Source organism: Chlamydotis macqueenii, chromosome 17, assembly GCF_036417535.1.
Source record: "Chlamydotis macqueenii isolate bChlMac1 chromosome 17, bChlMac1.mat, whole genome shotgun sequence".
In the NCBI taxonomy this organism is placed as follows: domain Eukaryota; kingdom Metazoa; phylum Chordata; class Aves; order Otidiformes; family Otididae; genus Chlamydotis; species Chlamydotis macqueenii.
Window position 1 is genome coordinate 4,192,703 of NC_141572.1, and position 27,628 is coordinate 4,220,330.

Here is a 27,628-nt window from a genome sequence, read left to right on the forward strand (position 1 = left end):
CTATGTACATCTTCCACGTAAAATGTGAAGCCTGGCGTCGTGAGCTGAATCACCCTTCGAGGAAAGACATCGCAAAAATCACCTTCCTGGTGGAGACCATTGGTTGCTTCTGGCATTTCCCCTTCCATGCTGGTTCCACCTCCCAGCAACTCCACAGGCAACAGTCAGCACCAAAAACATACAAACCCTGTAAATCCCACTCAAACTTCCTCCTCCATTTACTAGCGACTTGCAAACGTCTTCGAAGTCTCATCACAAACCCCACCTTCCCCCTTACCTAACCCAGAATCACCTCCTTGAAGGACACTGACACAATCTCACAGGCAAAGCTGCCTAGAAATGAACCGGCCAGGGCTTGATTTTTGTCTCAAACCACAAATTCCTAGAACATCGATCAGTGGTCAGCTGGAAAGAGTCAGATCAGCCTTGAGAGCGTTTACCAGAAGCAGAGTCAGCTTGTTTCACACCTCTCTTTGGGCTCAGTTACTCACAAAACAGACATTTACGCCGTGAACAGGCTCTCTGAGATCAATGACGGGCTCCGCTGTGATTAAGCCAGCCCCCACGTTTGCTCTGCGGGAGGTACTTGCGGAGAGAGGTGCTGCCTGCAGCGGGATCGGGAGCTCTTCTTTACAGCCACATTATTTTAAGCCTAAGAGATGCCACAGCAATGCAACAGGCAAAGTGTTGAGCTCCAGCACCTCTCTGCTGGAAAATGTCTTTTTTCGTGTAACAAACGACACCGCTTTATACGTATAGAACAAGGGACAAGGGAATCACTTACCCACTGTTTGCGAGCATGATTTCTCCTCTTAAAGTACAAAATTAACTTTTTCCGCATTGCCTGGTTTCTGTAAAGGGGAAAAAAAAAAAAAAAAAAAAAGATGAGATCTGATCAACAGATGGCTAAAATCCAAAGCCTGGCTCTCCCTACTCCCAAAGGAGCGCGCAGCGCAGCTTCCACCTCAGCTCAGAACGGCATCGCTTCAGAGCCGCAAACACGGTTATCTGGGGACCGCGCGCCAGCTTTGAGAAAGACCAACAAACCCTCCAACGCGAGGAGCTTCATCCACATCTCTTGGTAAAACCAGGACTAAAATGATAAACTCTCCATTCTGCAAACATTTACGGTGTGCGCAGCACTGAACGTGGGCAGATGTTCAGCTCTGCGTTCACCGACCGGCCAGGCTGTTTCTTTATTATTTTTATGTTTTGATTTGCAAAAACCCAACGGTGTCCCAAAAGCTGGAGGGCTCAGGCATGGCAGGGAGTGGCTCACCCCCAGCCCCCCTCCCCGAGCAGAGGTCGCCCGAAGCCGCCCCGGTCCGCAGAGCCAGCAGCGAGGAGCTGCCAGCGCACACGTGCTCCCAAGGGGTCGTTCACCCCGGGCTCCGAGGGCTGATAAGGAGGCAGGACTGCGGCAGGGCTTGCAGCACAGATCTCCTAACCTCTCGCTTTCTTGGAGCCGTGCCTAACGGAGCTGCAAACAAACCAGGAGAGTCCAGCTACTTGCAGAATTGGGACCTCAAGAGAGAAACGAGCCACTGCAACTGCAACGAAGCCGGTGTCCGCCCCAGACGTCCCCCTGCTTTCTTCTTTTGACTTTCTGAAGGCAGCGTGAAAGAATTGCTCAAAGGGAAGCAGCGTCAACGCAGCAAGGCACCGGGAAGGCCGCACGACCCTGAGAGCGCAGCTCCTGCAGTTGGTCCTGTTACTGATATTGCCAGCAATAAAATCTCTAGGTACAAGGGAGAGACCAGGGCAAAGGAGTTCCCTTAAGTCTTTTATCCCCATTAAAGGCAGAGCTGCAGCGTGTAATTCCTGATCAGGAGCTTAACAGTCTCACGTAGACGTGTTCCGCAGGATTTAGCACAATGGAGAGACAACCTCGCTGCTTCCTCCTTCCCCTGCCCGCCCAGCTAGCGAACACCCTGCTCCCCTCCTCGATCCCTAACCCCAGCAGCAGCAGAAGGGACTGCTTGGGAGGGACAGAGGGTCCAGCTCCCTTAAAGAAACAATGGGGACAGTCCTGGATAAATTTAACGATGGAAAACATCACAGAAAGTATAAAAATTTTTCACTTTTAAGACTCCCTTCTCGCTACACCACTGAACCATGCACTGGCACATACCGGGAACGACAGCAAACCCGCAGCAAGTGCTGCCCTGGGGACCCCCGGTCCCTCCAGCCCACTGCCAAGGCTGCACCTCCACTCCGGCAGCGCATCGGGGCATCCCAGCCGTTAATCCTGGCACCCAATAACCGGGTTTATTTGCGACACTAATCCCTCGGGTGTGGGGTCTTCATCCATCACTACCTCCAAGATCAAGTACAGGTGCTAGAGGAACAGCAGCAGGATTTGGGACAGGGATGATTTCTCCTCCACCTTCATGCCCTTCAACTCTGCCACGAATGCTTTGGTGCAAAAAGAGACTTTTATTTCTAAGGCAGCACTAGCAAGCGCCACTCATAACTCCTCCTGTGAAGAGAAAACACCAGCTACCGGCTGGGATCAGACTCCAGTACCCCCAGCTCGAGCCACACGGCCCCACACCCCCGCGCACTCCCAATTCCGGGCAGCACCAGCACCGGCAGGAGGCACAGCCAAGCGATGGGGCTGAAGGCTCCTGCAGAGCCGACCCTTGGATCCACAACGGTTTCCTGAACGAGGGCTTGAATACCAAGCCACATCCTTTGATTCTGTTTCAGAAATCAAAATGGCATTGACCATTGGGCAGGGGAAAAAAAAAAATAAAAAAATCTAATAAATCCACACATGGAGCACTTTCTGACTTTGCTCTTTTTTGACGGCATGCTTACAAAGGACCTGCTGTTGTTCTGGGCTGCACTACAAGGACGAGAAGCTGAACACTGCTGCCAAAGGCTTCTCCCTACCGGATCACACAACACCGCTGGCTTTTGTCTCTGTCTGTGTGGTGCATCCACCGAGGAGCCTCAAAGTTGTTGCAGGCAACTGGCTGGGCTACACCTCACCGCTCACCTCTGTGCAAAAAGCATTCACTTGCCTGTAAAAAACAGGGAAAGCGAGGCACGGAGCTGCAATGACGTCTGTGCAGGTAGGGAGGCATGAGAAACGAGGAGTGGGGCTGTGCTGTACCGAATGCTCCAGAGCATCCATCTCCAGACCCGCAGGCGAGGCTGGTCTAGCAGCATCCAGCATCCGTCTGCCAGCCCTACACACCTCCGCTCCTCTGCCCACCCACGGGTTCTCCACCTGACCGAGCCCCGGCTCCTCGCGCACTCCCGCATCCCCTCGCATTGCAGGTGGCGAGCTCTCGGCACCAGCTCCAGCGCCACGCAGTACCACAGCGGGCAGGCACTCCTCCCGCAGAGACCCCATCGGATGGATTTCCTTCCAAGGCTTCAGCTCCGCACGAACACGCTCCAACAGGAGATGTGCCCAAACGACACATTCCTGTTTGTTTATTCCAGTTCTGATGGAAACTCAGAGAAACTGCTGGGGTGATGCCAGTGATGAGCATGCATGGGATCACCAAGCAAGGGGTGGTGGGTTGTCCCTTGGGGCCAGCACAACTACATCACCCCCTGCCCTCCTCTTGCCAATCCGGGTGACATCCGGGAGCAACGTGGGGCTTGGACACGCTGCTGCTGCTGGATCTGCCACACGAGTTACCCGGAGGCAGGAGAGAAAATGAAGAAAATTAGCAGCTCTTACACAGCTGATGGGTTGCCTTGAGTTTTGCATCATGGCTGACCTTGAAAACACGAACGCAGGCAAAGGCTTAATGGCTCCGCAGCTGCAAAAATCAGGAATGCCTTGAAAGCCTGTGTGTGTTTATCACCGCCAAGGCTGAAGTAATCAAAGACTGAAAGGATTAAAAACAACAAAACAACCTCCTCACGCCCTAAATGTTTTTGCCACCTTTTTTTTTTTTTTTTTTTGCATAAGGTCAACCTTTCAAAGGTTAATACAATTTTGGTAAATATAAATAGGCCTCGCCGTTCATCTTGCTCCAGGTACCGCTGTTACTTGGAAACCATTTGCAGAGAGGTTAATTCGGGCCGCACGCCTCCGAAGCACGCGCCGTGCTCCCTGGGCAAATCAAAGAGCCAAGCACAACTGCTGCGGCGCCAGCAGGGAAGGGAAGGGCTGGCTGCTGGGGGCCTCGCACCGAAATCACCGGCGCGGAGCAGCACAGGGGAAAGGTTCCTACAAAGCACCAGCCTCTCACCGCCCTCCTTGATGGCCCCAATGCTTGCGGCTCCCTGCCTGCGGTTTGCTGGGGGACAACGAAAGCATCATGGATAGAGACCTGAACTTCTACGGGATGAAGGAATCGAGCCGCTCACGAGCAGAAGGAATGGAGGCTCCTTAGATAAAGCAACAGTGACTCTTGTGGACAGTTTGAAGTATTGCTGGGCTGGCACATCACACACCACACCAGGCCGGGAAGACGTGGGAGTTCCCCGTCCTGGCAGAAGCAGGGCTGGGAGGGACCCAGCCAGACATGGAGCTCACCCAGCTTCTGGCCAGCTGGTGTTTGGGGGCTGCCAGGTGGCACATCCCCATCCTTGTGGTCAACAATCCATCTAATCACTGCTGGAACCCACCTGCATTTCTGCCCTTCCTGTGGCCGTGGGCTCCACAGCTCCCTGGTGCGCCTCTGGGAAAAGACCTTTGTTCTGCTGGGCTCTCAGCTTCACATTGCGTCCCCCAGCGCTGGCTGCAGTGACATGCTCGATACGCATTTCGCACTCGCCTGCCTCAGTGCAGTCCCATTCTAACACTTCCCTCTGAAGGCAGCTCTTCTCCAGGGGGAGGACACCACATCCAGTTACCTCCTCCGTGCCAAAAGCTATTCCAGCTCTTCGGTCACCAGAGGAGCTTTTCCTGCACCTTCTCTGCTCCTCTGCAGGGAGGGGGGGGGCACTGGCCAGTATGGGACACACAACTGCCACAGCCTTCTCCAGAGAGACACTGACCTCAAGCATGGAGTCACCTCCAGACAGTCCCCAAAACGGAGCCTCTTGGCCACACTCTGGGAGAGGTAGCCTCATATCAGGAGCCCAGAGCTTCCGCTCCACTCAGCTTCTCTGCAAACGCTTCAAGGATTTCTGTCCTTGTTGCTGGTGAACTAAGCCGATGACGATCTCCTTCCACCATCCCTGCGGGGCGAGGGTAAGGCGAGCTTGCTGCAGAGGCTGTGGGTGATTTGAGGCTTTTCCCACACTAGAGGCCCATCTGTTTGCAGCGTGGGATGGCAGAGGCTCTCAGAAGCAGCAGGTTCCCCGTTTTAGGGGCCAGGTATCAACTGGACAAGTGCAGCAAGAATCCCGGTAGTAGGCACCAGTCAAAAATGGAGCACGACCCAGGCAGGCAGCCTGGGGCAGCCCCACCAGTCCCCAGCACTTCCCTGCAAGCACTGCCTGGCAGCAGGAGGAAACAGAGACCACATCAGTTACACCAAACTCAAAGCCTGATGTCCGAGTATCACCTGCCACCAGCACAGGAAGCAGGATTCAAACACTATCTGTAATTTTGGCTGTGATTCCACAAGAACTCTTTGTCCTTGCATAACTCATCCTCGTCCCACAGCCCCACGGGCCTAACTAGTGAGCCCCATACCTGAGCATGGTTCTCAGAGCCAACCGCCAAACCACCAAGTGAAACGTATCTCCCAGTCCAAGCACAGCAAAGGAGCCCTGTGGGAGTGGCCGCTTCCACCTTAACCAGCTCGGCACAAGGTCGCTTTTGTTTTTCTGGCTTTCACAATGGAGCCAGTCAAGGCGAGAACCTGTAACTCCTGACTTTTGAGTCACTTGGCTCAGGTCCACATGAATGACTTGGCCACGATCCTTCCGGAGGCTGCGGTCTTCAAAGGGCGTGCGTGCACGCATGCGTGTCGCTGCTGGTGCGTACGTACGTGTGGACACTGCCAAGGCCCTGGGATAAGAATCCCAAGGATACAAAGAGCCGATGCACTGCAGCACACCTGGCCGAGCCCGCCTGCAGAGACCTTCAGCCGGTGCAAGACGAGATGAAAGGAAGTTTGCTATTTGATCAAAACTAATCAGGGGTATTTAATTACACAGGAAAGTCTCTCGTCAAACAGCCAGCACAAACAAAGCAGGGATCAAGCCCGCAAAGAGCGAGGGGAAGCAGGCAGCGACCAGCTGGCAAAGCCATTGTACGTCAAGATCGCTCACACAGGCGAGGGTCGGAAACGGAAGAGCCTCCTGGCAACTCCAACCCAACAAAGCACTGCCAGTGAGACTGGAGATCCACAAACCATGGGACCCAGGGAGCACAGCAAGAACGCTCCAAGGTGAAATCAACGAAGAGTTACACATCTCCAGGTACGGCCGCTCCTGTGCGTCGCCAGCATGAGGATCCCAAGCCGCAGCTCAGGGCAGGCGCTGATGCCCTGTCGCTGCAGCTGCGATGCTCCCTGCAGAGAGGGCAGGGAGCAGGTCACCCTGTCACGGGTCACCACGCTTGCTCGTCTCCTTGCTCTGAAATGGGCAGAGCACGCAGCTCTGGTCATACACCGTAACCCATTAACCCTACGGCCGGGCACGTTCCTGCAGAGCCAGCTGTTCCGAGCAGTTACCTTGAAATATTCAGAAATGCTTTCTGAGGAAGAAAAGCCAAGCAGATCTTTAGTTCATTTACCCCAGAGCCCGTCAGCACTGGGATGGACTGAATCCCCAGCACCATCAGTGCCGCTGAGAACAGCGCGGCAGAGGGCTGTAACTCGGACGTACGGTCAGGCGGGCTGTGTCTGTGCCCACAAGCAATGCTCAAGAGAAAGAAGCCATACAGATGAAGGTCTCCCAGCGTCTCAAATAACGTCCTGCAGGTCCAAAATACGTTCAAGCTTTGGCGGTCCAAAGTCATCATTATAATTAATGAAAAGGTTTGCGCTGTTAATTCACTCGGTGGTTCACACAGCTTGTGCTCCAAGGAGATGCCTTGGCAAACATGGGCACCTGGCTACCAGAGCCTGCCCTGGCCACGTCCCTGCAGTGCCATCTCCTTGTGAAGATGTTCCCACTGAGATGCTCAAGTGACTCTCCTGGGCAGCAGATACACCCACACCCACAGTTCTGAACGTCGGGTGGGAACTTCACGCCCATCCCCTTTAGCACCTATGCGCTGAGGACCAGAATGCGACAAGTGAGAGTGCAGGAGCGTATCCGGCCATCGCTCAGGCACATGTCCAATGGCTCTGCCTTGCCTCAAAGCCCAAGCTGATACTCCACGCCCAAGCGTTGCATGATCGTTTACGCAAAACCAGTACCTGGCTTTGCACTGGCAAGAGAAAGAAGCAGAAGCTTGCAGTGTGCATCTCCATCGCTTAGTAATTCACTGCAAGGTAATACTTCTGCCCTAGTGCATGCGAATAGAGAATAAAAGAGATGAGAAACCTTGAATGGGATGAATGGGGGGCTGCTAGGTGAATTTCTAATGAGGAAAATGTCTACAAGCACTAATAAAAAGACCTGGAAGAGAATGCATTAGTAATGACAGGGTTTGGAAGAGCATTTGTGTTACCTGTCAGGCTTTCACTATAAATTCAGAGGCAATCCAGTGCCACCAAAACCCCCCAACAGCCAGTAATGACAAGCTGACTGAAATTTTCCAAAGTGACAAGTGATTTGGAAAGCTGCAGTTAGTAGAGTTTCAGAAGAAAGCTGTTCTACTCTTTTGGGAGAAAGGGGAGAGGCATTTTAAAAAGATACTCAGAAGTCCCCAAATCTCTCTGAAAATCCAGCCTTCAGCTTTTGACTGTGCAGAGGCAAAGTTCCCCCCGCCAGAAAAGCTATCAGCTGCAGACAGCAGCGCAGATGCGCAAACACAAACAGTGCACACAGCTCTGCTGCTGCTGGATCCGGCCACGCAAGGAAGCGGCAGCACACCGAGCCCTGGTCTGTTCTAACCGTACGCACAGAGCCCGGCTCCTCTGCAAGCACCTCAGGGGGACGCAGCCCGGTTTCACTCCACTGTTTCTGAATTTCAGGGTAACAGCGAGGAGCAGCTCTTGGAAGAAGATTTAAAGCAAACCCTACGCACAGCACCTTGCACGTACTCACCCTGCTCCTTCCAGTTTTCCTTTTGGGTGCTTTTTCAAGGCTCAGCAGCTCACATTTTCCTTTCAAACACAAACCCCACAGACTATGATTTCAAGATGAGCGCTTCAGGAAGCGGGGAGGAGAGTCCTACCGAGCTGTTCTTCACGGCTGACCGAGCAGGAATCTCTTGCCGTAGAGATGAAGGGTCCCTCGGAGAATATCTCTCCAGATAGAGAGAAGGTAATTGATTCTGCTCAGGTGAACAACATCTTGTCATTTCTCAAACACTTTGAGGAGAGAGGGTTAATATCTTTGGTGCCAGGAGTCTGGAGAATATGCAAAACCCCTACCGTGGCAGGGTAGACAGAGCAGCTCTCATCCTTGTTCACCCAGCTGGCGAAACACTGAAATAAGAGACCCAGACCAGATGCACCAGTGCTTAACTGGTGCACAAGTGTCCTCTGTATTTGTTGTTGTATTTCAGCAAAATCTAAAAACCAAACTAATGAATCATTGCAACCCCCTCACCCGATGCAGAATCATTCAAGTGGTCTCTAGTTGTCTTCAGGGCTGCAACGCATCTTGAAGGAACCTGTCAGTCCATTGCAAAGCCAAAAAATCCACCCCTTGAAAGACAGCCCATGCCAAGCTAGTTACGGGGGCAAAGCTCACCCCATCCCTACCAAAATGAGAGCACTCCAAACGCTGCCTTGCTCTCTGCTCTCTTGCTGAGAAAGCACCAGAGCCCTTCCCTCCAACGACGCAGGTATGTGAAACGGAAAGGACGCGGTCCCGTCACAGGCAGGTCGAATCTTCGGCACAAACCCCTCAACGGTGCCTCAGATCCCGCGGCAGATGCGGCATACAAAATTAACCACATTCACCCGCAGCCCGCGCTCGCAGGTGAACCGGAGGGACCCAAGCAGACGGGTAACAGCGCGCAGCAAGGCAGCTAAATGGACTTAAAAGCTTCTGAAGCTGCGAACACTGGAATGAACTGGGGCATGAAATTAATTTTAACTGTACTGAATAGGAGACAGGCCATAGAACTCCATGAAAATAAGAGACCGGTAATATTTTAGAGTAGAAATTCTCCCCTTAACTCCCCAGTCAGCTCTGTTAGCATAAGTGACTCATCCCAGCTGAAAAGCAAAGCAAGCAAGCAGGAAGAATTAAATGAGCGTTGCAAGGCGGAGAGTATTGCTGGAGAGAAATCGAGGAATCCTGGCTTTGTGACATTCAAACGCCTTCCCACTGACGCTTGCAAACATTCAACTGAGAAAAAAAAATCCACCCTAGGAAATGTTTAAAAAAAAAAAAAAAAAAGGAAAAAGGTATTTGTGAATAGTAGCAGCTTGGCCATCCTCCTGTGTCCAGGTATGAAGCTCCAAACCGGAGTCAGGTGGGAGCAGTTTCTATTTGGCACAACGCAGCCGGCATACAGTGACGCTTTGCGGACAGAACCGCAACCTAGATAATTTTCCAGCAACGTGCCAAAAGACTTCTTCATCGTGACTGTATCTATGCAGGGTGAAGCTGTTCAGAAAAATCTGCATCCAGTTACACCTTGGCAAAACACAACCGGTGGTGTCCTGGCAGTTGTCCTGCCGGTGCATCTGGCTGGCATCTCCCAGCACCCTGAGGATTGAACCTGTGTCCTGCCAAACAGCCACCTCCGGGCTACGGAGCAGAAGCTGCTCATTACGAAGGAGGAAAGAACAAAAAATATCTTCAAATGCAGCCTGCAGAGAAGTTGTAGGTATGATCTGAACACCCAAGGGTGACTTGGTCCAAATGGAGACATTTAACTTCTTTTCTTCTTGGTCAAAGGACCCTGAATCATCTGCTTTGAAGAATCACTGAAATCTTGATTTTGTATCTGCCTCCCAAGCATCCAGTGTCCTTTAATGTGCAGAAAGGACGTAAGAGAGGAGAGAACAGGACACAGACTTCTCCACTCATCCACCAATAAGTAGCAAAGTGCAACTGAGACCCCAGGACCTCCGAGATAGGCCCACGGTCAAAAGCAGCAAACATCTGGAGCTGAGATCACTCAAGGGCCTTCTGCTGACCTAGATCCGTGAACGCGCTCGGCTGGCATCAATAGCCAGCTGAAGGCAGCTAATTGCGAGGTTTCTGGAAGGAGGAGACGGAGGCTTTTCATTAACATGTGTGGTTTCCTTCCCGTATTTTTGCAGCGTTAATCACAGTGAACGTCAACCCCCCAGCCTGCCTGCTCCAGCCTCTCCTTGCTCTGTCGCTGCCCCGGGGGAGCGCTCACTGCCCGGGGTTGGGATAACCCCACGGATGCCCACGGAGGCAGGGATGGAGGGGAGCACTCGCTCTGAAGGCACGGGAAGCTGGTTTGACGGGGCTTCATGTCTCATTACCAGTTTCACTCCTGACCTGCGCAGTCAGTTCCCTCCCATTTGCGCCCGTCTTTCAGGCGGCAACCGAGGACAGGAAATCATTTAAATCACAGGAAAATGTGATCACTAACCCACAAATATTGGCAGGGGAATGGATAGTGGGTGAAGGAACTGGATCTGCTTTTAACTCATTCTTTCAAGGACAAAACTAGCGACCAGCTTGAAACGGCCACCTTCGTGGTGCCCTTCAAGAGGAGACACGGCTCAGGGGACCCTGAGAGACGGTGACTGCCACACGCCACCGGTCAGTCACAACTAGCAACACGGAGACCACATCCTTGGGCCAGCACTTGATGCTGTACAAGATGGTTGTATAGCCACCAACCCCCTGAAGTGACAGCAAGAGACTTCCAAAAGTGGGAGGCTGCAAGCCCATGGGGAGCACGGACCCGCTGCCAGGCATCATCACCTCTCCCAAGAGTAAAATTGCCACCTACTTCATTAGTCCTGCATTGAATCAGTGAGCTGGAGGGGGTGGCTCTGGTTTTGTTTGCCTTTTTTTTTTTTTTTGTTACATTTTTGCAGCTAGAAAAGCACACCTGGGGGAGGCAGCCAGCATGGCAGGCACAGGTCTGCCCCCCCCAGAGCTGCCTTTGCAGGCAGCGCATCCGAGGACAATGGCCAGAGGGCTGAGATGATAGAAGACCCAGGCCAAGCACACACGTGTTAAAATCCTGGGGAGTCCTTGCCAGAGACTCACGGCGATGTCTGCCAAGCTCAAAGGGCCATGGGTAAATGCATCATCAACACAAGGCACAAAGGAAACGTCTGGACGCAAAAAGCTGTTGGGAGTTCTCAGCTGCAGGAAAAGCAATCGTTTCCCAGTGACTTCTCCATCTCCTTTCCCTCCCTGTGGAAGCCTTCTCCATCCTCCCCGCCCACCACCAGGAGAGGATGCTCCCCGACCTCAGAGGCGCACGGCACAGCAGCGCCTTGGGTTTGTTTACCGCGCCCAGGCCAACACCCAGCACCTGAACACGACCCTCGCATTTGGGGTGCCCGTGCCCGGTGCTGGCACCGAGGCTGCTCGGGGACCTGCTGGGGTTTGGACGTTCTACAGTGAGCGCACTGCCTGGATGACACAGGAAGCCTTGGGTGGAGCAGGAACCGAGTGGGGCTGGGTGTCAAGCAGCGGGGTCACATCACCAAACCCTCCTCCTCCTCCCTGTAGCCCCTGGGGACTGACAGCACCACCAGCACCTCCAGCGCTCCCCTGCCGAGGAGCAGAACAGCAGTGGTACATTAATTCTTTCCCTAGAATCCCCCTGGCATCAATTAACACACCGCTGAAAAGCAAAAGATTATTAACTTCTGTTAATAGATCATTAAAGATTATTATCGCCAGCTGACCGAGCCCATACCAAAATAGACACGCTGCAGGCAGCTCAGAGCAATCATCGGTTCATTCAAGCCAGATAAAAGTTTCAGATCTGGCTGGACTATTTAAATTTCCAACACTAATCACAATCATCACCATTCTCATTATCTGTTACGCTTCTTCTGTGTTCAGGAAGTCACTGTGGTTATTAAACGCAGGTTGATGATTAAATCGTGTACCGAGGTGATAATTCAAATGAGATGATTGCTAAGCCTCAGTAAAGTATCTTTGAAATAACCAGTTGTTATCAGACATTCAAGAGGTGCTTTAGGAAAACCTAATTGTAATTGCAACTTTTCATTTTACCTCATCTTTCCTGCACGCAAACACACACACGGACGCGCTGGCACCTGATTTCGTCCTTCAGCATACGCTCGAGGCAAGCGTGCTGGGGGAAAACACCAGGACACCGTCCGGGACCCGCGTCCACCCTCTCCCTGAGGAAAATCGAACGGCCCCTTCGGCATCCGTCTGAAGCGACGGCTCCCAGCTGCTGTTTGTGCTTCAGGCACCTGGAGCGGCCAAACACCAGCTCAGCAAGGGCACTCGCCGTTCCCTGGCAGCTCTCATCGGGGACTGGGAGCTGCCGAGCATCCCTCCCGCTCCAGCCTAGCGCCCAGCCTGACATTTAAAAGAGCCTTTATTGCCGCGTACTTACATTTTAATGTTTTCATGGTATTGCCTGGTGTCTGAAGGCTGGTTGTATAATGGCTGAAATAAATAAGAAAGATGAAGGCATAAATGGTACAGTCTGACATTTCGAAACTTAAACCCATCTGAAGCGCTGCTGCCTCGGCGCAGGCTCCCATCTCCCCACGCGGTGCCGGCCCAGGCGCCCGTCCCCGCACCCCCAGCCCACCTGTCACCCCCAGCCCCGCTCCCCGGCCGTACTGGAGGGTGCCGGCTCCCAGCAGCGCCGCTCGAGTCCCGGTGCATCCCAGCGCAGCCCGTGGGAGGGCAGGCAGCGCTCAAGCGAGCTGGCTCCGAAGCAGCAATTTGCGACGTAATCCACATAAACACAGCACAGCGGAGTACGCGGTTGTTATTCACCGATTGAAAAAACGCAGTGCGCTTTGGAACATACAACACGGGGGAGGCGAGGGGGACGGGGGGGTTCGGGGAGCGGGGAGAGACAGCCCATGTGCTGCAAATTGTTATGTCTACACGGCAAAAACCTGCCTGAGCTTTCCCCGGGAGTCAAGCACAGGCAACCGCAGGCAGGGCAAGGCTTCACTCCCGTGGTTTCCAGCAATGCTGAGGGCGAGCGGGCCCCCTGGGCAAGTTGCCATAGCCCCCCAGCACCCGTCTGCAGAGCGATGCTCTTGTCCATCCCTCAGGAGGGGCACTGGGCTCCGGCAGGACAAGTGTTTTGCCCAGGGTTGGCCTTTGGAGAGCCCAGTGAGCATGGCCGTCTCCAACACCAGATGTGAGCACCCATCACGGGGCTGCTCTGCCCCCGGTACCCTCAGTGGGGACGTGCCAGGGCCCTCCATGGGGAGTCGGGAAAGCTGGATCCACCCCCGTCACTGCCCTCACTGGCTCTCTCCCTTCCCATCTGCAAGGTAACGTACCCTTGGGGAACCTGCCACAACTTCAGGGTCTCACCTTTGGAAGGGAGGGAGCCACAGAGACCACGCTAGATCCCACCCATTGCGATTAACAGCTCAGGCCATGCTCAGGAGCTACCACCAGTTGTGTCCACATAGGCAGGCTGACAGGGTGCTCAGGATCAAGCCCTTCAATGCTTTTCCAGTCATCAGCTAAGCTAGCGTGAACACGTCCCAGACTGCACTAATCAAAAGCTTGCCATGGCCCAACCATCTAATGGCACATGGCAGCTGGCCATCTAATGAGCACAGCTCCTGTCTAACCACAGAAGCATTGTCCAAGTTTTTAAGCAGTTCATCCACAAACTTTCACCGAACCAGCTGTGAACAATCTAACATCTGTGGCCAAACACAGGCGGGAGGACACGTGATGGCTGAAGGTCCTGGTTGAAGGTAGCATCCTGGCCATATAGAATCACAGAATCATAGAATGGCTAGGGTTGGAAAGGACCTTCAAAGGTCATCTAGTCCAACCCCCCTGCAAGGAGCAGGGACATCCCTGACTGGATCAGGTTGCTCAGAGCCCCATCCAACCTGGCCTTGAACGTTTCCAGGGATGGGGCCTCCACCACCTCTCTGGGCAACCTGTTCCAGTGTTCTATAACTCGCATCGTAAAAAATTTTTTCCTAATTTCCAATCTAAATCTACCCCCCACTATTTTAAAACCATTACCTCTCGTCCTATCGCAACAGGCCCTACTAAACAGCCTTTCCCCATCTTTCTTGTAGGCCCCCTTGAGGTACTGGAAGACCGCTATCAGGTCTCCCCGGAGCCTCCTCTTCTCCAGGCTGAACAGCCCCAACTCTCTCAGCCTGTCCTCATAAGAGAGGTGAACCAGCTACATATGAACCAGCTCACCTTCCTCCTATGGTCATATGTCTGAGGCTGCACTCTGGATCCACTCAATTTCTTAAAGATTAAACACAGGAGAACAGCAAAACATCTGCTGAACATTTGCTCAACCGGGTGAGCAGCACTGAAAAGGACAAGATCTGCAAACACAGGTGGGTCCACTGCTTCTCCAGTCTGGAGAAGGTGTTATTCTCACCTCCTCCACGGTATTTTCCCCTCACCATCACAGGTACCTGGCACAGAAGCTTGTTTTTCCACACAGCCAGCCTGTCTCTGCTGCCCTGTAAAACACAGGTACCGCCTCACCTTTCCCCTGCCACACACCGGGACAGCCACATTGACTTGCTCAGAAGGGAGATCATCATATGTCGCTCTCCGTCCTCCCTGCAGCCCATCACCACAGCATCTTGGCACCAGCAGGTATCAGCTTTTTTTCTGGCTGCCCTTTGATGTGTCCCTCTTGGCAGGAAGAGCCCAGGAAATCCCCACATGGAAGAGGCACACAAAGGAACCCAGGCAGACAGACATGGCAAGAGGGACAAGCAAGTCCCCCAGAAGGAGACATGTTCTCTGTGGTGTCCCTTCCCCAGGGCTATTTCTACCACAAATCCCCTTAGATCTGCTGGTCCAACTCCAGGCTCAGAGCTGGCTGTGCACTTCACGCTTGGAAAGCTCAGAGGAACACAGACATCCATCTCATCACTCAGCTCGAGAGAGGCAGGTCTGCTCCACGGAGAGAAGAAATCAAGCCACAGCTCTGGAGCATCACGTCCACAGTCACCCTGGAAAGGCTCGACTGGAGGAACCTCTGGGCGGCCTTGACCAGCAACCGCCTCTTAGAAGAGGATTGCAGGAACTGGAAATATTGATAAATAAAAGCACCTCTCTCCTCTCTGAGCTCATAAAAATCAAAGCAAATACACTAACACGTGGCGAACCGCAGAGACCTTCCTCTGGGAGGAGGTGGTGGAGTAAATGTTTTGGTTTGCGTGTGGGTCAGAAGATGTTCCTGTGCGCGCAGACATCACAGATGCCCTGAGGCCACCCAGCTCTCCAAAGGCTGCTGATTCTTTTCCACTACTACTCATCTATGATACAAAGAGCCACTTAAATTCTTAGTCAGCAAACTGAAGTGTCAACAGACAAGCACTGGAACACATCACTTGAAAAGAAATGCCCAAACATTCAGAAAGAAGAAACACTGGGACCCAAAATCAAGTTCCACATGACATCAACATCTCAGAGATTTCTGTCTGCACAACAGCCACGGCACTGCACCTCAGCCCATGTGGTGGAGCAAGCTCAGGAGACCAGTTCTGCCTACCTCACAGAGAACTCATCCTCATGGAGCAGTTAAAGAAACTTTATTCTAACAGGGCAGGGACTGAGGAACAGCATCTTCCCTCAGAGCTGGCCACAACCTGCACAGAATCGTGACTTTCTCCATAAGCAAGCAAAAGTAAAGTCAACAGGTCAGATGGGTAAGGTGACGTGTTCAAAACATCCACGGTGCTTCTCCATGGTAAGGGACACGTAATGCATTTCTCTGCGGGATGACATTTAAGAAAGACATAATTGCAATGCAAAGCTATTACTGAAAAACCTTGGATTTATTGAAAGCTCTTTAAAAGTAGAACAGAATTGAAGGTCTCAATTGCTTTCTGGCCACCGCAGTGTTCAGGCAACACATCTCAATGACATTGCTCCTCGGGGAAAACACGGGGTTACTTTTAAAATGGTCCTGCTACATTGCAGGCATGAAGTAAGCAGAGTCTTGGCTACTGAGTCACAACCTCCTCCTGACCTTGAGGGAGTGTCAGCTTCCTGGGACCTGAACTCCATCCCTGCTTCCCGAGGATCCCTGGGCAGGAGTGATTTCCACTGCAGGGACCGGGAGCCGAGGGGAGGGCAGCAGCCGTGACCACGCAGCACACTGGTGTGCTCTGCATCGGCTGGGGCTGACATGGGGGCCAGGGAAGATGTGCAGGGCCACCCCAAACCCCAGCTGACAAGATGGAGAGGCACCAGCAAGGAATAACGTGCAAAGGGATTTGGGGACAATTCTGCACGTTTAATGTCCCAGGAGCACAAAACTGAGGATCCTCAGAAGAGGATCAGACACAAACCACACCTCTAAGCTACAAAGTGCAGGGCCAGGCCTTGTAAGGTCAAAGCCATGAGGAGCCAGGAATCAGAAACAACCACATGCTGCTTCCTTGAGATGGGCAATCCAAGGACACCAGTTTCAGAGAAGAGTCTGTAAGTCTGAAAGCTCAGAGGGAGCTGTTTAAAAGACCAAAGTCAGGAATTAGAGTTTCCTACCAGAGCTGGGCCATCATCTCCCAGCAGCTTCCAACTTGATGGGAGATCCATGATGCAGACCCAAAATTTCTGGGTAAATCCTTATTTAGGCTATACTGGGTCACTCGCAAAACCCCTCCTTCCAGCTAACGCTACAGCAGCCTCAACAAGCCCGCAATTCGCTCCGGCACTAAGACTTCTTTCTTCGCTCAAACACAAACCCCTTGGAGCAACCTGCAGCCAGCAGGACAGAAGGCAGAGCCCCACCATGGCCCCTCGGCCCGTTAACGCCAGCACGAGCCAAGGATGCAGCCCCCGGCTCCGTGCTGCCAGCAGCACCCAGGCCCTCGTACCACCTCACCCTGCTCGCGGCCGCTGTTTGCCAACGCCACGGTCACCCCTCTCCGCCGTGACCGATTTCCATCGTGACCTCTTGCCTCGCACCACCAGCCCCTGGCAAGCCGCCCGGCTGCTGAGCTGACGCGTATCCATCACCATCGCTGCTGCAAATGCAATAACCCGAGCTCTCTGAATAACCAAAAGCAAGACGTCAGCAGCCTGAGCAGACAGCAATCCAAGCCCCTGCACTGGGGTGGCAGCCACCACTGCTCCTTGCAGAGGTTTGGCACAGAATCAGCACCGGGCTGCCTCAACCTCCCCTGGAAGACACCTCCGGGCTGCAGCAGCTCCCGGTGTGACACAGCAGAGCAGGTGTGCATGCCGGGCAGAGCTGCTCTCCCTTCCTAGAGCTGCTTCTTTTCCAGTTCAGAAGACGACCTGACTATTCATCTCATCTCTCGGAGGCCGTTGGCAGGTCCCGGGCGCCGTTCTGCCCGACGCGGCGTGAAGGCTGGGCCGTAGGAAGCAGACGGATGAGACAGCCTGCGCGTGGCACACCGAGCCTAACCGGGGCTTTGCAGGGTTTGCTCAGTAGAGCTTTCCCTGCCCTGTGAGGAGAAGGCAGGGAGACAGCGGGAAAGCTTGCACTGGGCTGTAGCTCCCTGCTGTGCAGTGTCAGCACCCAAGGGGAAAGCATCAACAAAGGAAAAAAAGGAGAAAAAACACAAAAAAAACCAACACAGGGGAGTGGAGGAAGGAAGGAAATGCAACATGTTTTGGATGAGGGAGGACCAACCCCAGGCACTGCCAAACTTTAGAGCAGAAAGAGAGCAAAGGGTTTGACCCTGGTGACTCAAAGGAAAAATAACGAGCGCTGCCTCCCCAAACAAGGAAGCAGGCTTCGACATGTAGCAGCGAGCGCTAAATCCCTTGTGACCTCTCCCTTACGCACCCGGGGAAGACAGTGACGAGTACCACCTCCACGAGGCAAGGCCGAATCACAGCTGCTGAGGACTGCGAGCTGCCCACACCCACCCTCCACCATGGCGCAGAGCACGAGCTGCTCCGTCAGACCGCATCCAGCCCCTCCGATCGTTCCAGCAGCATCGCTGCAGACACACCTTCTCCCAGCACCCTTCTCCAGGATCCAGCTCCTCAGGAGTTGTTTTCAGCCACCCCTCCAGCAATCAATCGCTTGGCTTGCAACTGCATTTTGGATGAGGGGGGGAAGCCCAAAATTGACAGTTTATTGAAAGTTGGTTTTCTCAGCTTCCCTGTGCACGAAGGAGAAATAGGATGGGTGCACATCCTCTGCAGCAGAGCGGGTGGGAGGACAGCGGTCCCAGCACCCATCCCTCTCCCCAGCACCAGGAGGCTGGAGCCCCTTCCGGCACCCAGCTCCGCTGCATGAGGAAGGAGCCAAAGGGTTAAGCTTTCTGAGGAGGGCTCTGTGTGTGTGTGTCTGCCTGTGTTTCAGTACCCATCTCAGTCACTCCGCTTCCTGTCTTGGTCCCCTGCCAGCAGCACGCTTCCTTCTGATGGCTTCGGCACACGCGCAGGGTACCTCTCCAAACCTGGCCCGGCTCCCGCTCCCCACAGCGAGAGGTAACACTCACCAATTCCACCTGGGGACCCAGTCCTTCCAGGATCCTGTGGGCAGCCTCTGCCTTCTTCTGCAGGGAGAAAAGGGGAGAAGGAGAAGAAAAGTTATTTCTGCCATGGGTTACAGTTGCAGCCAGAGCTCCAGCTCCCCTTGCTGTGCCAAAACCCTCTTCCCAAACCCCCCCCAGAGCTGCCACAAATCCCATCCTTGCCTGAAAGCAGCTGGAAAGGTTCGGCTCGGCCTCAGGACCTGGAAAGCCCCAGCACTCCGTTTATCAGGACTTTAATGCCATCGGGAAGTGATCCAAATCCCCGACCCCTCCGGGTGCCAGGCGGGGGGGGGGGGGGGGATCGCACCCGTTACCTCCGCACAGCCGCCGTGCGAGGAGGAGGAGGGCAGGCGAGCCAGCGCGCGCAGAGAAATGCCCTTTCTAGGATTCATCGCTTCGCGAGCATGTGATCGTTAGATGCGAGCTGCCCTTGGCTCCTGTCTCGCCCTCGCTTCCCTCCCCTCTCGGGCGCGGAGCAGCCCTTCTCTGCCCCCTCCCCGCCCCGGGCCAAGCTACCTCGCGCTTATTAGAGAAAAAAAACCACTCAGGAACACGTGTCGGGGCTGCGCAGTGCTTGCTAATTAAACAGGCTTGAAAAAAGACAGACATGGGATGGTTGCAGGAGGAGTCTAAATAAAAGATGACATTTTCAGTAAACAGCACTTCCTCGCAAAGCCGGGCTTTTCCGCGGGGGTTACAGACAGTTCGATAAATCCAGATCGCTGCACGCTGCCGACAAGCTACGCGGCTGGGACAATAAAGCCGAACACCCGGCAGCGAGGGGGGTGAGGAGACGGATTTTTGGAGTCATTTTTCAGCAAAATAGGCAGTTTTAGCTATTTTGGGGGAGCGGGGAGAGAAAATCCACAGCTGCCTAAATGGGGGTGAAGAAGCAGTGGGCAGAGCTGAGCTTCCCCAGGTTTTTAACAGGAAGGGGGTGGACAGGGAGGCCAGGAAACCCTTTTTTGAAGCACATTCAACATTTTAACCTGCTGGGGCTGCAAGGTGGGAGCTGAGTCCCAGGGCTGGGGAGGGCAGAGGCAGTGGGGCTTTGGCAAACCCCGGGTGCAGACCCCCACCCCGGGGCAGGGAAGGGATTTCGGCTCCAGGGGTCTGGCGCACGCTGCTCTCCAGCACCCAGCACCTCTCACCTTCACGCCGGCTCACAGCAGGATGAGTTTTTCCCAAGGTCTCAGTGCAGGGGATGCCCCACCAAAAGCTGGCACATCACGTTGCCAGCTTACCCCCGCGTCCGCCCCCCTCAGTGGGTTTCCAAAAGCTTCACCTACCCCCCTGCCGCCAGCCAGTCCTCAGGAGTGTCGACGCAGCTGGTAGGTGTGCAAGCTCCTCTCCGCGGCTTTGCACACCCACGCAGTCTGATCTGCCAGCACGCACTTTTGCAGACTTGGCCTGGGAGCAGCTGCATGAGTCACCCTGCCCGCAGCCGAGCTCAGGGCCTCGGCAAAACAGCCCTGGCCCGGCTGCGAAACCCACGCCAGGTGCCTCACCGCAACACGGCGGCCAGGACGCTTCTCCAGCTCTTCTATTTACTACATGCTCAGGAGAACACAAGGCTTTTTTTTTTTTTTCCCCGCAATTTAGAAGTGACTTCAAGGATGCCAGGAGACGTAACCACGAAGCGTGCCTGCTCCAATGCCGTCCCCACACGTTGGGACAATGCACGCAGCAGCCCCGCCACTAACACATCCCTGCCTGTTCACCCGCAGCACTCCTGTGCAGTGGACATCGGGGTTCACAGATGTCGTGATCACTGCATGTACCTCACAGGCAAGGCCCCACGCACAGACAGAAGCAGAACAGCTAGCGATGCCGTAGCAGAGCCTGAAACGCAGCTGGAGCCCGTCCCAGCAAGTCCCTGCTCCATCCCAGGGCCACCACGGGCAGGGTGGTGTCCCCAGCGCTTTCGGCAGTCCTGGGGGATGCGCAGGCGTGGCAGTCACCCAGTGCCTGGCTCCCACGTTACCAGTGTGCTGCTCGGTGCATGCCATGCTCCTGTCCAGTGCCGGACCGGCAGCAAGGGACCACAGGGAAAATGCAGTGATCCCAGCGATGGAGATGGGTCTTTGGAGAGTGAGAGCCTCCTGGAACAAAGTCCGGGAAATGCTGGGAAACAGCTGCGACAGAAGGAAGCGCCTGCCCTCACTCAGGGCTCGGGTTCCAGGGAAAGGAGCCATGTGTCTACATGTGGCAATTACATTTTCTGCGCTGCAATAAACTGCTCCAACCCTTCTCCTACGCCAGACCGCTGCTGATTTAGGCTCAGGAGGCGACAGCTGCAGGCGACCGCAGGGCCAGCAAACCTCCACGGAAAACCAGCTTTTTGTCAAGGTACCACGCTACGCGTCCTCTGTGGTTTCTTGCCACACAGGGGAAGGAAGGGACTGTCCCCACCTGACCCACAGGGGAAGCAAAGTGATCTCTGGCACCAGGACCTATCTGCAAACTGCAGCGCTGACAAAGCGTTAGAGCAACGGGGTGTAATACGCAGCCTGAACGATAACAGACACATACCAACCCTGCTCATAAAACACCACATCTGCCACAGCGTGCATGCCTCTTCCCCGGAAAGGGATTTCCCACCAGGCTCACGAAGACGGAGAGCCCCAGCTGCACAGCACCCAGCCCTGCCATCCTCAAGGATGATCCAGCTGATGATGGGGGAATCCAACGCCAGCAAACCAGCCCAGGTGAGAAACCCAGGAGCTGCACAGCTCAGTCCAGCTCCCCGTGAAGCATCAAGCATCTCCCCTGCTGCACAGCCGACTCCATTGACAGGAACAAGCCAGGCCTGCCCGGGGACTCATCCCTTGGAAACACTCATGGCATGACGGAGGACTCCCAGCCAGAACTCAGTATTTTCGTTTCCACGAGCTATACAATCTGCTGACCTTGGAGAACATCAGCACCATGGCATTCAGAAGTCTTAATCAATTAAAACCAAGGGGTAAGATTTTTCAGTGGGGGATCATTAGAACTGTTGCTAAATACTCTGCGTCTGGTGCTAAAATGGTGATTTGACAGTGAGCAAAGAAGCATCACCTTACCCAAATCTTTTGTGATGCGTAGCCAGGACAAAAATCAGCAAACCAATTAATTGCAGGCAGCATAATTGGGTAGAAGACTGCAGCCCCAGCTCCAGGCAGCCAGTCCCACCAAAGGCCCATTCTCCCGGGCACCAGCGCTGGTGACAGATGCCCCGGCAGCAGCGGACGGCACAGCCAGGAATCCATGATGCTGCAGGCTCGCGTGTACAATGCGATTAACGGGGAGAAAAAGCTGAGTACGTTCAGCTGCTGCGTTTGCCATGTTTAGACAACTTAATGAGACAACCCAGAGGCAAATCACCATCGGCAGGACATGTGGCGAATCAAGAAGAATGACATAATTTGTCTTGCATTAACCAGCTATAATACACGCGTCTCCAGAACGAAAGATCAGGAGGGGAAGCTATTCTGAGCACGTCATATCTTCGTACGTACACAAAGAAATGCCTGTATCTTGAAAGCTGCCCAATTAACGCTTGACACCCACTGTAATCGCTGCGGCTCCTTGCTGCATTTATCAGATGGCAGCAGAGCCGTAACGAGCTGTCTGAAAGGCGGCGCAGACGGAAGCGAGGGCTGGCGGCAGGACTGGGACGGACGTATTACACCCAGCAGAAGGTTCCCACCACGCTGAGGCTCATTCCGAGGGACAGACACAGGGGACACGCTCCTGCCTGGGGATGCAGCCAGCCAGAACCCTCCCTCCCCACGCGTGGGGGCACAGGCAAGCCAACCATGCCTGGGGACGTCACGTTCTTACCCCATCTCACGCTCCTCCGACAGGCCTGGAGCTAAAGATATCTCTGCCAAGAACAAAAACCTCCCTGCAGACTACGAAAAAATCTCCATTCTCGCCTAAAAAGCGTTTAGCTTCCAAAGCAAACTCCAGCCTCTTTGTTTTTCCTTTGAAGAAACTTAAAATAGGCTCAGGAGGGGGAAACGGGTAGGAGAGCAACTTCCCGGCCCTGCGAGCTCCCGCGGGGATGACGAGCCGACCCCACGAGGCAGAGGAACCAGAGGAGGGAGACTCTGGGATTTCGCGTGGGCTCCTCTTAAAGCGAAGTTTAAAAATAGAAGAGAAGGAAACACAAGGGTTATTCTGAGAAAGTGGATCTGAAATTAGGAGGAGGCATTTTCTTGGCCCGGCTCCAGCCATCGCTCCACGCAGCGCAGAGCCGCCGCAGCTGAACCGTGCTCCCGGGGTTATTTATAGCAGTCCCCGGGCAGCAGCGCCGGGGAACGGAAGGGTTTCTCTTTGGGAGCAGGCATGTCCCACGTGGAGATAAGCAAAGCCCTTCGAGAGGCAGGAGAGCCGTGCATGGAGCAGCCCTGGGAAAAATTCCTGTCCCGGCAGAACAGTGGCCCAGGGGCAGGTGGAGCTGCAGGAGCGGCATGGCAAAGAGGTAGGCTGGAGTTGGGCTTTGCTTAAAATGAAATTTGGGAAAAGCATGGCTGAAGTCAGCGGAAATCCTGGAAACCCTCAGGCAAGACACCTTGCTACACAAAGCAGAAAAGCAAACAGCCTGGGGGGGGTTTAAAGGCACTGTGTCTGTGCCCAGATCTGCCAGGACCAAACCCTGGGCTGGCAGTGCTGCTTTCACAGGGAACGTTTTCATTCCTACGGCCACGAGCACTGATTTTTTTCCCTTTAAACCTCAGCATGCTCTCTCCAAGAGCCAAACCATCCCAGCCATTCACTGCTCTCCCCACAAAGCAGGTGGGATGAACCCCGGTGCCGTGGGAAGGGAAAGCAACGCTCTTCCTTCCCCAGCTCTCACAGCTGGCAGGGATGGCCACCACTGGTGCTTCCGACCACAGAAGGCCAAGGATGCTTGCTGCCTTCCGGGCTCTCCACGAACCCCAAATCAGTCAGCCTCGGCGGTACGCAGGCTGCTCTCTCCCTGCCCAGGGGCTGACGCTCTCCAGAGGTGCCCACGGGATGCGAGTGCCCTGTGCTGTCCCCCACCTGCCTGCGCTTGGCTGGAGCCATCTTCTCCCCACCGCACAGAGCCCCATCCCCGAAGCTTGGGCCGGCAGATGCACGCAGCAGTGGTGACGAATGACTGATCACAAATAGTAAGAAAACTGAGGAAACGGGTCACGCTGAAGCCGTGTGTAAATACCAGCTCCTGCCTATCCTGTGTGGAGCGCGACCAGCTGAGTGACTTTGGTTGCTCGCCGGTCTCCAGCTCTGGCTAGTCATCGCTGGCCAGTTTCTGTCTACCACCCTAGGCCCCCCCTCACTAAACAAAACCAGAACATTCGTCCTCCACCCACAGCCGAGGAGTGAATCCCTTGTTGTAGCTGGGTTTCCACTCGCACACAGACCTCACATCACGTTCTGCTGTCTGCAAGGTTATGCGGCCAATTAAACACATTAATTCTAAAGCAAGGTGCTAACGAGGCTTTACCACTGCAAACCATTATTGACCATTTTGCAGAACTGCTGCAAACACTGGCATTGCACAGCAGGCTTTCAGAAATCAAAGTCTCAGCACTGGAGCCGTTACGGGAAAGCTCCAGTCACTCAACCCAAGGAGCCTGAGCTGTGCCACAGGGTCAGCCTTCCTCCCTCCGACAGATTTGGGTTCTCTGCATTCCTCATCCTCACTCCCAGGACCTGAAAACACGGGGCACGGCATTATCTGGTCTGAGTTAGTAACAGACAAAGCTTCTCAGTCAATGCACCTACTGGGAACTTCAGATCCTGAAGCAGACATTAAAAACAGACATCAAGACTATTTTAAAAAAAGACAACAACAACAATAAAAATTCCTTAAAATCAGAGAAAAACACAAAAGGATTCTCAGTGACTCCAGGCTAAACGTTTCAATTTTATCTTTTTGGAAAACTTGCTATCACACAGAAGCGTTCATAGCATCTGACCTCTGGCCTTTCCAGTTTTCCTCCGGACAATTCCAAAGCCCATTTTGCATCACTGAGCGAAGATGCAGCAACCTCACAACAAAAGTTATGAGAAACAAAAGCAAAAGGAACAAGACCCTTTCAGCAGCCAAATACAAAATGCCCCCACCCTACCACATAAACTACAACTTTAAAAAAAAAAAAAAAACAACAAAACAAAACCAAACCTGCAGATTTAATGCTGGAAAGCAGTTTCATTGATAAGGTTTTCTTTCCTGCGCCCGCTCCGTGCTGACGATGCAGGGCTGATTCTTCCCTTTCTAATGTAAATCAGGAGTTCATAGAAAATCAGAGTTATACAGACATAAACCCCGTGGGATCTGAGTCACGCGCGGTGCCTTCGCGCAGTTAACGGCTAGATGATACCTTGCAATGCTAAAAGTGTTCATTTATTTATTCTCTGATTTACGGATGGGGCGTGAATGCCTTATGGAGGGTTTTGAGGAGGGTAAGCGGATAGCTGGGAACACACAGACACAACAGCAGCAGGGGATGGAAAAAGTTCAAAACAATCCTTTGAATTCCAATTTTCCAGCATAATGCTGAATTTACAGATAAATAGCTGTGCCCTTTTGAAGGAACAAGCACCGAGACAGAAAACGAATTAAAATTTAATCTTATTGATTTCCACCAGCTCAGTCCCAAGAGCGAGGCAGACGCCGCTGCCGGCTTCCACTGCCTGCACTGCATCAAACCCAGTTTTTCGGAGGGCTGACAGCGGAGCAGGGATGGGCACGCACGGCCGCAGGCCGTCGGTGCCCGCAGCGCGCAGGGGCGATGCGGGGGGACCCGTCCCGGTCCTCGTCACGCTGTGGTGGGTCGCAGCACGTGGCGTCCCCTCCCTGGCACAGTGGTGGAGGGCGAAGTCGCATCGTGTCCTGACGCAACCTCTCCCTCTCTGATGAACGAGCTCAATGTTTCAGAGGAAAGCTGACGTGTGCTTGTTTGCAGGGACAGGTCTGACACAAGGATGGAGGCTGTTCTTCATCCGCTGGCCTCCGAGCAGGAATCCTTGCTCCAATGTACGGCAGGTCTGCACGGAGCCTTCAACCACCCGGATCCGGCGATGGGTACACACAGGCTCCCCGCCATCGGAGAAGGCATGAGCATGTCCGCGCAGCTGATGGACACTTTGGGCACGCAGGTGACTTGGAGGAGAATTCACCCAAAGTCACACGCCAGTGGGTTGCTGACGTGGCCAGGGCGGCCGCGGTGCATCCTCCAGGACACACTGGGAGAGCTCAGCCAGCCCAACGTCCCGGAAAAGGCACAGAGAAGCAACTGGGAGCAATGGCAACGCTGCCCTCCTCCCTGCGCTTAGCAAGGGACCTGGAAATTTCCACTTAAAGCACAAAACCATCTTCAAGCCCAGGTGTGCTCAATCAAATTCAGGGGAAGACAGACGCAAGGAATCCCGTGAACATCCCAGCGGAATAAAGCCACAGCTGCAAACATGCACGGAGGATCTGTCCTGGTTATGGGGATTTGAGGTGAAGGCGGCTAAATTCTCTCAATACAAGAACGGATCCCAGAGGGGCAAATTAAAGCCCACAAGTAGGCTGTGCCACACAGCTTCCACCTTGGGGGTGCCAGACCCGGCAGGGATCCGCTGCCCCACCCAGGGTCACTCACACAGCTTAATTTCGGAGATCCCCAAGGCCTGCATCGCTGTCAGCCTCTAGCAGCAACCAAGATGCTCGTCACAGCCCGATTTCTCCAAGCAGCTCTGCACCACCCTGCCGGCACCCGGCTCCCGGAGGTGGGACCGGCAAACGCACCCCATCCCGCACCCCTGCAGCCAAAATGCTCCTCTGAGCTCCCACTGCACTTTCTGAACCATCTCGGCTGTTTTAGCACCCATCGCTGCTTTCAAACATCACTCTGTCCCTTCAAGGACTACAAGCACTTTTGAAAAGGACTCAGATGCTTCTGAAAACGCTGCCCACCGTTGGCTCTCAGTTTAGCCCATGGATGGTACCAAAAATATTACCTTCCATTCTCACACATCCTGTCAGAAATCGTACAGTTTGCACTCACAGTTGAAATCCTTCCTTGGAGACATGCACGTGTGTATTTCTGTGTTATACTGCAAATATTCCCCAAAAGGTACCTTTTCAGGTGCAGTTTCACAGCTTTTCTTTGGAGAGAAGAGAAAGTGGCTCCGGTCAGCACGTACCCAGGGCAGGAGGCAGCTGGATCTCCGTGACCACCAGTAGAATATCAACTGCTTCTCCAGAAACCAAGTCTCCAACCTTCCCAAACACAACCACAGCTTTGCAGTACAGGATTTCGCCGCAGTCAAGAGCAGCTTCTCTCCATTCTTCCCCAGTAGAATTTGAACAGTCAATTTTCTTTTTTTCTGGAAATCAATTACTTGTCCAGCAGAGTGTAGCAGGAGGGGATTACAGGTCACGTTTTCCACGATTATCCTGATGCCCAAGGAACTTTTCAAATCATACGTGTTAAATAGGTCACAAGAGGGAAAAGCAGCGTGAGGAGTGTTTACCATCAGAAAACTTGAATTCTGAGAAAATCTGACACAGGCCAGCACTGACCTGCATCCCAATGCCTCCATACCCAGTGCGGTGGCGAGGAAAATCTATAGGCATCCCTGATGAACCATAAGCTAAAATTAGAAACCATTCACCCCTGCAAAGCCAGGCTATCGCCAAAAGGAAAGTAGGTCACAGAACGGCTGGCTAACTCGATTTTCCGGCGTTTCTAGCTGCTCTGTCCTCACGTAACCTCCTCTCTCCCATGGACGGTTTTGGGTCTCTCCTTTGTTTGGTGTCTAACTGCACGCAGTGTGCAACTCCGGCCCAGCCTGGCAGGAGCGGTGGGAACGGGCACGGCGGCACTCGCCCGCTCAGCAAAGCACAGACCCACGGTTCATGAAAAATTAAAGCAGAGCCAGGCGACAGCCCCTCCACAAAGCTCGCTGCCTCCCACCTGCTCCGGCGTCGGCACAAGCGCTGGCTTTCTCCCCCTTCCACAGTATTGCTCTTTAAAGATCATTTCGGGCTT

At 53.8% G+C, this 27,628-nt stretch overlaps 1 protein-coding gene across 9 annotated transcripts in view; it reads right to left on the bottom strand.

Moving 5' to 3' along the window:
• NCOR2 (nuclear receptor corepressor 2) overlaps positions 1-27,628 on the bottom strand; it is a 239,535-nt gene that overhangs the window by 89,244 nt on the left and 122,663 nt on the right. For all 9 annotated transcript variants that reach the window (XM_086761836.1, XM_086761831.1, XM_086761837.1 and 6 more), the window contains exons 7-9: positions 18,579-18,635; positions 12,521-12,573; positions 785-851 (exon numbers count right to left, since the gene is read on the bottom strand). In XM_086761836.1, the coding sequence (XP_086617962.1) occupies positions 785-851; positions 12,521-12,573; positions 18,579-18,635 (177 nt within the window). The remainder of the gene's footprint in view (positions 1-784; positions 852-12,520; positions 12,574-18,578; positions 18,636-27,628) is intronic.